Source organism: Ciconia boyciana, chromosome 13 (genome assembly GCF_034638445.1).
Source record: "Ciconia boyciana chromosome 13, ASM3463844v1, whole genome shotgun sequence".
Taxonomy (NCBI): Eukaryota; Metazoa; Chordata; class Aves; order Ciconiiformes; family Ciconiidae; genus Ciconia; species Ciconia boyciana.
Window position 1 is genome coordinate 9,355,942 of NC_132946.1, and position 10,142 is coordinate 9,366,083.

The 10,142-nt window shown below is 42.2% G+C and overlaps 1 protein-coding gene across 1 annotated transcript; it reads right to left on the minus strand.

Annotated features, from left to right (window-relative positions):
* Nucleotides 1–145: 145 nt before the first annotated feature.
* On the minus strand, nucleotides 146–9,243 carry LOC140659008 (acyl-coenzyme A synthetase ACSM4, mitochondrial-like). Its single transcript, XM_072878157.1, is given in 15 exon segments — nucleotides 146–196; nucleotides 198–233; nucleotides 551–670; nucleotides 1,268–1,337; nucleotides 1,339–1,365; nucleotides 1,454–1,581; nucleotides 1,944–2,045; nucleotides 2,252–2,332; nucleotides 2,727–2,850; nucleotides 3,352–3,440; nucleotides 4,990–5,146; nucleotides 5,588–5,731; nucleotides 7,645–7,852; nucleotides 8,382–8,592; nucleotides 9,043–9,243. Coding segments are annotated over 15 exon segments (1,749 nt in total).
* Between the last annotated feature and the right edge of the window lie 899 nt (nucleotides 9,244–10,142).

The window sequence follows — 10,142 nt, forward strand, 5'->3', positions numbered from 1 at the left end:
GGAGTTTTTAAACCTTGTGCATTATTACACAATCACTGCGTAACGGGTGAAATATAATCCTATGTTGGTGCTTACAGTTGTAATAGAAAACCTCCATTCTGAATGAAATTGATAGAGATAGGCTTTTTTAGATTGCTTATCAAAACTAAATCTGTCCCCACTCGTTGTTCCTCAGTTCATTCCGTCTGATTTTTCCCAGCGATCGTCTTTGGCAGCTGCTGGACAAATTCAATCTGATTCAAAAGAGGAAAAAAGTAATATGAGCAGATTTCATTTAGAATTTTTTTTTTAGAACAGCATAGGTCTCCATCCTACTTAATTTAAATAAGTATTTGGTGACTGGGGAAATAACTCCAATTTGGATTTAGATTATTATTATATCTATTATTTTTCAAAATAATCTTTAATATTTGTCATTTTTCTTGCACAGTACATATTTGGGCTTTTTTGTTTCTGAGTTTGAAGTGAGTCTAATCTTTCCGTTTCTAGCCTCTCCATGTTAAAACAGGTGTTTGGGATTTTTTTTTTTAATACACTCATGTTCACTTGCCTTTCTGGGGTACTTGTATGGAGCAGTGGCTTTCTTGACATGATCTTGCAATTCACAGGCCAGTTTCTTTGAATCTTGTGACTTAAAGGAAGGAGACAAGACCACAAAAGCTTTTACCACCTACAAAGGGAAAATAAATAAAAACCACAGCATTAATTAAACTACAGCAACCTAACAAATGAGGCAATTAATTGAGAATAAGTGAGTATTGCCTGCAGAAGAGGCTTGCTGTATCACACTTGCGCTGTAGAGCAAAATTTGCTTTTGTGTAAGCAAATTTAAAATTAGGATGAAAGACTGTTTCTATCTTACATTACTAAAGGTCTTAAGTAATACATGGTAAAAGTTTCAAGCTCTGCTTCCAAATTTGTAAGAGTTCTGTAAAGGACTTCTAAAGTTCTTAGATGCTGGGACCTTTTCTGTAAACATATGTTGTTAAAGAACGTAATTCTCCAGGCAGTGGGTCGAAGTGTACATCAGTTCTTACCAGAGTCACCTTTATATTCACTGTCATGTTCTTTAGGAAACTGAGGATTATATTTTAATTTAAAAAAAAAAATTGAATACGGGATACACAAACTACTGCTCCCCTCACTTTGGGTAAAGTGATGGAAAAGTTTGTATAGCTATATTAAGAGCCTTATGAGTTCAGTGGAAGTTGAGTGTAAGCTGTATCACACAAGGCACTTTATGAATAGGAGAGTGACCGCTAACGACCTCTCCTCTGATGGGATCTGGGCTGCTGACAACGGCTGACTCAACGACAGCTGGGTGCTGTATCAGGGCACTCTATTTCAAATGGTCTGATACGATACCTAGGAGAGAGAAATGAAATGCTTAGTAAGTGAAAGGTATATGGTTATTTTTTGACATTTCTTGGCACTTTAACTGAAATCTACAAACCTGGAGGAGATGATGACATCATCAGATCTCCCCATAAACCATATGTATCCATCCTCATCCATTGTCCCTCTGTCTCCAGTGATATAGAAGTTCCCACAGATTGTGGAAGTGGTTTTCACTGGATCATCCTGTTGAACGAGCAACAATTAAGCATTCTAAATATTGTGAAGCCTTAAGCAAAGAGATGAGTTTTGCCTCTTTGGACACTACCCATAGTATCTTTCACTGCTTGTTTTCTGTTTCAAGAATGCAAGAGCTTGTGCTTGCTTTTTCCAGAGGGGAAAACTGATCACAAGGGCAGATACAGAACTGAAGATCACACAGTAGATCTGCAGAAGAATGGGGGAGAGAATGGAAGTTTCGTAAGTCAGAACACTGTCAAGTCAAGAAGAGCCACAAACTCTTTGGTCTTGCACCTGCTCCTTTTGGTATAAATACATACCATGCTGCAGGCCTGAACTAGCTCTCCAGAAATTCACTTTTGGCTTACCAGGTATCGAGTGAAAAAAGTAAATGGCCGCTTGGTATCCATTTTGATAGCAATGTCTCCTTCTTTCCCAGGAGGCAGAACACTGCCATTTTCATCTATAATCTGCAATAGGAAGGGCAAATGGGTGATTATAACTTCCCATTTTAAGAGCGCCATGTTCTAAAACTAACCAGCAGCCAAGAGCTCAACCAAAAAAGTCAGCCAGCCCTGAATACCACTGTATGGTACTGAAACTTGCACGGTATGTTGTACTCTCATGTTTCACTTCCTATGAAATCAACAGCAAATAGAAAAGGGGACCACCATACCTGAACATCGTAGGGGGGAGCTGCCTTTCCCAAGGAACCTGGCTTAATTTTCATTCCTTTCATATTTGCACATATCATTCCCTGTTGGAAAAAACCGAACAACCAGCCCAGGTATTTTTCACTGTCATTCCTGAGGCTATTCCTGTTTTTGTACTATGCCCTCTGGTGAGCTAGCATAAGATCTAAATCTTCCATTGTGCGAGCCAATGCATTTGTGAACTTCACTGACAGTCTTGGACAAAAAGTTCAAGATATTTTACAACTTAAGTTGTCTTAGAAGCAGTATCATAAGCAAACTGTAATTCTAAGCAAAACAATAAACCCTCTTGTAGGCAATTGCTATGTATTCTAATGCCATCTTTCTTTTTAGTCAAATATACATGGTCAAGTTCCATATTTACCAAGAGGAATGAGGTAACTAAGTCCCCTGAAGTAATAGCTGAGTTGTAACCCTTTACAAAAAAGCTGAACGTACAACTTCGGTTTGGCCGTAGGCTTCATAGATAGTGAGTCCTGTTTGGCTTTTCCACCGTGTCACCACTTCTGGATTGAGTGGGTCCCCTCCGGTCAAACAGTGCTTCAGTGTCTTGAATGCATACCTCATAGACAGAGGACATTGCTGCGTATCAGAGAACAGAAAGGGACAAATTCTGCTCTCCCTGACATCTGTATGTCCAACCCCATGACGTCAGGACACACTGGACTCTCTTAGAGTTAGGGTTAGGGTTGAGAGAAAGCCTAGAGCTCCAGCTGGAGTGGGGCTGGAAAGGGGCTGCCCAAGTGGTGAGCTGCAAAGATGCACAGGACTGATGGCAGTGCAGCCACACGTGTGCCTTCAAGAGCTGAATACCGGCCTCTGTATTTACTGTCTGTAACGCCTCAGGGCAAAATTTGCTCTGGGTTGGAGGTGCCTGAGGGGTGGATTTTGTCACCTGTCTCTGCAGTGCTAAGGAAAGGGCTCTGCCTCCTCACAGCCCCTGCCTCCAACACAGAATTTCCACCACTCTGAGAGTTTAAGTGGCTATAAGGGCCTGTAGAAGCCATTGTTAAAGAGCCAGGCAATAGCTTGTACAGACACAGCACGGTCACTTGTAACAGACGCGCGGTATCTGGTGAGGTCATGCTGTACCAACATGCGGTAGGCAGTTGGGGCGCTGCACAGAGTGGTCACTGGATATCTGCACAAGGTCTGACAAATTAAAAAAAAAAGGAGGGTTAAACAGTATTGTTTTGGGAAAAAACTTGCTGCTAACTATTTTGTTCTATTCCATACTAGGGCACAAATTACAAGACCTGATTGTAACCTCACTTACATGGAAAGCAAAGTAATTGCCATCACTGTCAGTGTTCAGGAAAGGATGTTACAGTGCCCCAAACATGAGCTGAAGAGGTACATTGACTGTGGTAAATCACTGGTGTACCTAGTTTTTCCTGATGCTCACTTGAAGCACAAGGACCGTTCCTTGGTATGAAACCCTGGCCGTGGAGGTGCAACAAAGTTTTGCAGGGGACTTCAGTAAAGCCCACATCTCACCCTAGGACAAAGTCAGGCACCTCAAAATGGAGGCACCTAAAATTCAAGGTTTCTTTTGAACATTTTGCCTGTGTCAGTCTTTTATCTGGCTCCACACTTTCTGAAATGGACTGTTGCAAAGCTTTAGACATGCTGCAATTCCCTCAGCTGTCCTGACAAAGGGCCTGACATACGCAGAGCCAAGTCTCCATGAGCTCTGGCCAAGTTGAGAGTAATGCTGTATTAAAAAGTTGGTTTGGACTGCCAAATTTATATATCCTCCTTTAGCTGGGACAGAACACAGGACATGAGTGCCTTGCTAGATCTCAGCTGAAAATAAAGATCCCAGCTGAGACTCTGTTTTCTGAGACATCTTTATTTCTCATCTGTAACACCAGCAGATGATTCACAGTCACTCATGTGGAGCTAAGCCTTACTTTTTTTTTTTTTTTTAAACCTCACTTCTGCCTGCAATGAAAATTTGCTCAGAGATGGGGACAGGTGGTGATAAATAAAAGCAAGGGGAAGACCTCTCATTCACCAGCCTTCACTTCAGCCACACCATGGGTAAAGCAGCCTCTACTATCAAACTTCATTTTGTGCAGAGATGTGAAACCCCATGCATGTTGCAAGCGGGTGTTTGCAAGGCCAAGAAATGTATACAAAAAAGAAAACCAAACTAGCAACTACCATTTTAGAAAGGAACTGAAATGGGATTAAAATCCCCAAGTAACCCCCACATGTTAGGAATGTACACTTTTCCACGTAGGTACTTTGAGCCATTTGGGAGCAGCACTCTTCCCTCTGTGTTAGATTAAAACTCAGATTGGCTTGAGAAGCTTGAAAATAATTTCTTTTAGGAACAAGCCAATCTTACGGCTTCAATGTTTTCCAGTAATGACTTGCCTTTCTTAAGGGTCACAGCAGCGTAACTAATTTACATGTAATTCAGCTAATTTATCAATTCAGTAGTGAAATACAGTAGGGGAGAAGTTTAATACCAGTAACTCCTACTGATCAGAAGCAGCTGGTAATATCCTGTGCCCAAAAGAGTCATGCTGCAAAATCCTTCCTGTATTATATTCCTATTCAAAGAACAATCACCTTGTGGTTATGCCATCTTAAAACAGCTAATCCCATAAACCTAAGAGGCTTAGTTTTGTGGCCTGCCTGGAAAACAACATGAAACACGAGTAACTGTTCATTGTGAGCATGGTGTTCTTACATTTAATACTGTTTTTGGATCAAACTGTGGCATGGCATGTACTAAAACACATGTGCCCTGGAACCATGGACCAAAAACGCTCCCAATAGCTGCTTTTACCCAAGCAGTGTCTGACATGTTCCACATGATGTCTGAGGGAGTCAAATTCATCCAGTATCTGTTGAAGACAAAGGTGGTCAATACAAGGGAGCCTGCAAGTGGAAATTAAAAAATGTGAGGTTTTTTTTTTTCTTTTCTTTTTTTTGCTTAGAAAGGCATGGTAAATTTGATCTGAAACTCAAGAGCTCAAATAAATGTCTTTTGCCTAGCCTTTATACTGATGGCAAAGATAAAGAAAATCAAATGGTATCCTAACTCATTTATTTGAATATGTTATTTAGCCTGGATTATCAGGCAAGTAGTTTCTAAAATGGAGCCATATACCATATTGAACAAGATCCTTGCTTCCTGGGTAAAATTCAGCTGAGGAGACCAAAAGAAATGACACGTATAGTACTGTGGGAGCCTCATCATCTATCATAATTTTATCACATACAAAAACTCTTGTATTTGCTTCACATTTCAGAACTGTAAAGTCATAATTAGCTGAATACTTTACCTCCCACAGAGAAAAAACCCCAGACCAAAGCTTCCATAGGAATGTTCAACCATTTTGGGGGAGCCTGTGGTGCCACTGGTAAAATAGATTGCCATTGGATCCTGGCTTTTTGTCTTCACGCAGTTATGGACAGCAGGGGCAGCCCTTAATAAAAATGAAAGTCTGTATGAAACAGTGGCTGGTGTCACTCAGCACACTTAGCTTGGATCCTCTGTGCCCAGTACATGCAGGATTGTTTCTACAGGGAGACGTGAGGGCTAAGAAACTACTGAGATCCCCTCACTCTTGCATTGCTAGTTCTGTATTAAAGTGTTGCTGATCTTGCTCTTTAACTATTCTCCATGTCCACCTTCCCCAGAGTAAAAACACCAACTGGCTCTTTTATTAGCCTCCCTTAACAACCACCAAAAGGCCTGGCATCTTGTGTTTGAACGAAGTGCCTTCCAGAAAGCATATCTTCCAGCTGTAGTGTGATTAGCTGAGGGAGGACCCACCATTTCTTTCGGTAGGTGGTCCCACCGGGTAGTTATCCTTGCCGTGTTTGGGAAGCGTGGGGAGGCTCAAACTCTTGGTTGTCTGGCACATGGGAGGAAAATATTTCTCATCTCATACTAGGATGAGAAAGCAAACCTGCTTCTTTTTCTCTGCCAGGACTGATGTTCAAAAAGGTTTTGCTTGGCACGCAAACACTGCCCCTGCCTGCAAGGCTGGGCGTGGGAAGTCTGTCTCCCCGGGCCAGCCGTCTCCCTGTGCTGGCTGGCAGGCAGACAGGCTGCCCGGGAGCCCTCGCGCCGGAGCCCCGCAGCCTCCTGGCCAGCTTAGCAGCCAGCTAAGGCAGCCGAGGACACGGGGAGCTGGGAAGTCTGGGCAATTAGCCCACTAGGTAGGCAGGCTGCCAGTGATCGGGAGAGACCACGAGCCAGGCAGGACAGCAGCCCAGCACTCTGGGAAGACTGGGAGCCTGACAGCTGAGCAACCCTGGAGCCAGACAGCATTTTGCAAGGCTGCCATCCGGGGAAACCAGACAGCCTACCTGCCTGACTGCCAGTGACAGCCTCTGCAGGACCGACGCAGTTCCAGACAATATTTAGCTTTTATCAAATCAATTTTACCCTCTGCCATGGAACTGAGCCATCGAATATTAGCCCAGCATGAAAGAGGATTCATCAAACTGACTTGACAATCTTTTAGTAGCTCTAGGAGGTTTGAGAATGCAGTGTTACTGCTTCCTCTGTCTTCCAGTTTAGGGACACTGAAGTGGGCAGTTGTTCAAAGGGGCAGATGGAAATACAGTGAGACTGCCCAGCGAACTGCACAGGTAATGCTAGTTCAGACACCTGTGGTTGTGAGAACACATGGTACACCTTATAAAGCTCTTAAAGTGACTGAAGAGCTTGGATCCCACCTTGAAATAATGGTTTTAGCTACATAGATGCTTTTAACAAAATATCAGCTGGTAAAATCACACCTAGGGCCTTGAGCAGGTTGCAGCAGGGTATTTGCTTCCGTTCCCCTCTCCGCTTTTCCACCCCTTCGACAGTCCCATGCACTGCAGTGCAGAGCCGTCTGTCGGGTGCCATTTCAGTAGCTGCTTTTCAGTAGTGAGGCAGGTGGATTCCTAAACACATTAGGTTCATTTTGCAGTGTGCTTTTTTAGGCTTTTGTAGTGAAAAGCTATTTGCATTAGCCTTATTATCATCAAGTTTTAGGAATCTAGATTGGAATAATTTGTATAGAATATTTTTCTTTGAGCTTTAGAGGGTAAACAGGCCACAGCTGTCAATAAAAGAGGCTTTCCTATCCATTTTTCCATATTATTTCATAGTCATATGTAACAAACCTAGACATCACAAGACTGTACTTAATTTTTAATTAACAATTTGGCTATTCCCAAATATTCCCTTTCTTCATAGAAAAGAGACTAAATTGCCTTCTCTCCCACACCCTCAAAGGTATCTAGTTCATTAATGAGACACAAGTGCACCAGTGTGTTTATACAACATGAGAAGTTCTCCACTAGAGACAACTATGATGGAGCTAAGGTAGAAGGCACTTACTTGAGCAAATCACTGAAGTTCAGCCACTCGGCCCTGCTGCTTTCAGATACAAATAGCTTCATTTTCAGAAACTGGCACTTGGGTGCAACCGAGTCCACCACAGGAGCAAGCACATCAGTTGTAATAATGCACTTAGCCTTGGAAGCCAGCAATCTATAGCAAATGTCTTGTGCTGTCAGTTGTGTTGTCCCTGGGATGATGATAACACCTGAAAGTGCAATAAAATGGGAAATTTATTAGGTATTTTTAACTTTCAGTCCTGATCACTTAATAGCTTCTCCTGATTTGTTGAATACCAGCACTATTCAATCCAGAAATGAGAATAATGTAAAACAAGTCCCACACACCTGAACTTGAATACAGATGTGCAGATCTGAAGTACAAAATAGCTTCTGTTTCTACGAGCTCCTTTTCTCCAGGCACAATGTAAGTAGAAAGTACAACTTTGGGGCAATAAACACTAGCAGCTTTAACTTAAGTCTGTTGAAGTTAAATCAAATTGATTTAACACAACCAAATTGATTTAACACAATCAACACAAGCCACAGAAAGTGAAAGAAAAATGATGAAGGTAATTCCATCAGTCATAAGAGACTACCCCTGTCAGCCCCTTTGAGCATCAAATGTTTAAGCTACGAAGTCAAATAAAAAATGTAATTGTTAAATGAATTGTTAACCAACTTTTGGCATAGAAGGTAACAAACAACCTACAGACCATTAGGAATGATACAATTCACCTGTTCGCATACAAGCCACGTTCAGCAGCCACCACTCTGGGATTCGGGGTAGAATCACTAAAACTCAGTCTCCTCTTTGCAGACTGCATGGCCCAGACAGCATGTTGGCCCCTTTTTGGGACAGGAAGCCCAGCTCTTCAAAGCTCCATTTCACTTCATTTCCTTTTCCATTTATCCACCACAGAGCTGGATTTGATGGTCCCTTTCGTTCCTATACACAATGCAAGGGTAAATAGTGTGCTGGTTACTTCTGAGACTCCCGTAGTTCCTTGCAGAGTTTTTGGGATGCGCCAGGCAGTGGAATCTGATAGCGTTACATATTCTAGGGCAGGGATATTAAGCATGTTTTGTTTAAAAGAGCCCTTTTCCAAGGCATGTATAAGGTGGTGTGTATATCTACCTGATTTGCAATGCTTATAAATTACTTAGAGGCTTTTACGAACCCAGCACTGCACACACTGCTGAATCAGAGTCACAGAGACAAAGCACCATGTCCAAGCAAATTGCCTCTCCTTTCTCTGCAATGTAAGATTATGTTAAAATAGAAACAGGGGAGGAAATTCTGGTCCCACTGAAGCCAGTGATGGTTTTAGACTTGACTTTGGGTATAGGGGCACAGTTTCACTAAAAATGCTGAATTCTACAGGTTCAGAAATGCTACCTTTTCTATTTGAGACCACTTGTCCAGCACATCTCTTGCAAAATTAAAGTACTCAGGGACTTCCTGTTCACAACGACCGATAGCTTCATAATCTGAGAAATTCAAAGGTGCAAAAGTCTTGTGATACTGGTGGAATAATCTGCAGAGTGTCTGGATGCTCCATGGGGACCGCAACACTTGAAATTCAAGTAAAATCTTCATGGCACAAAAGCAGATATATGGGGGCTTTTGGAGACGATAACTATCAGAACTATTTTTTAATGATTATTTCCCTCCTACAAGAGACAGAAAAATCAATAATAGTATTATGATGTGCACATTCCCAGATGAGCTGTTGGCTCCAAATGGAACAGATGTATACAGAGCAGCAAGTCCACCTCTTTATGACATTTTATCCCACCCCTCCGTATGGGTAAGCTGGAGCTCTGGTAAACCTTTAAAGTATCCTGCTTTTTCATCTGTCCACAGGTTTCTCAGGGAATTCCCCTTGGAGCTGACAGTTCCTATTCTGTCAAACAAAAGTAGGGGCTTGAAACTGTGAACAGCTAGGTGTTTAAAAAAAAAAACAAAAAAAAGAACAAGAACTTGTCAGGACTTGGACCCACTATTCCCATGTTTTAAGCACCACAGCAGTCTCACCCAGCCCTACAGCCCTACAAGGCTACTAATGACAAACACAGATTTGCAGGATGGATGCCATCTTCTGTTCCTGGTTTTTGCCTCAGAATCCAGGATATAACCATCACACAACTACTCAGAGACCAGGGTAGTCGCTAGCAAGCAGGGGTGAGGGGTCTGTGCATTTAGCCAATATGGAAGAGATGTGATAAACATCCTTACCGTTGCTTTTGTTGCTAAAGCAATAAACATTAACCAGAAGTATGTTCCATGTCGCACCATTTGCTCTGCCTTCCTTTTCTCCAAAGAAAAGACCGTGCCCCCTCCTCCCCCTGGCATTTGCCTTGTATTAGTTGGATAGCAAAGTATCTGAATAACTCAGAGGTGGTTTTCCACATTCTATTACTGATTTGTTTACCAGACTAATGCTTTTGTCACATCTGCATTTGTCCTTAAATATACAGAGTTGCATTTGGTTTCAC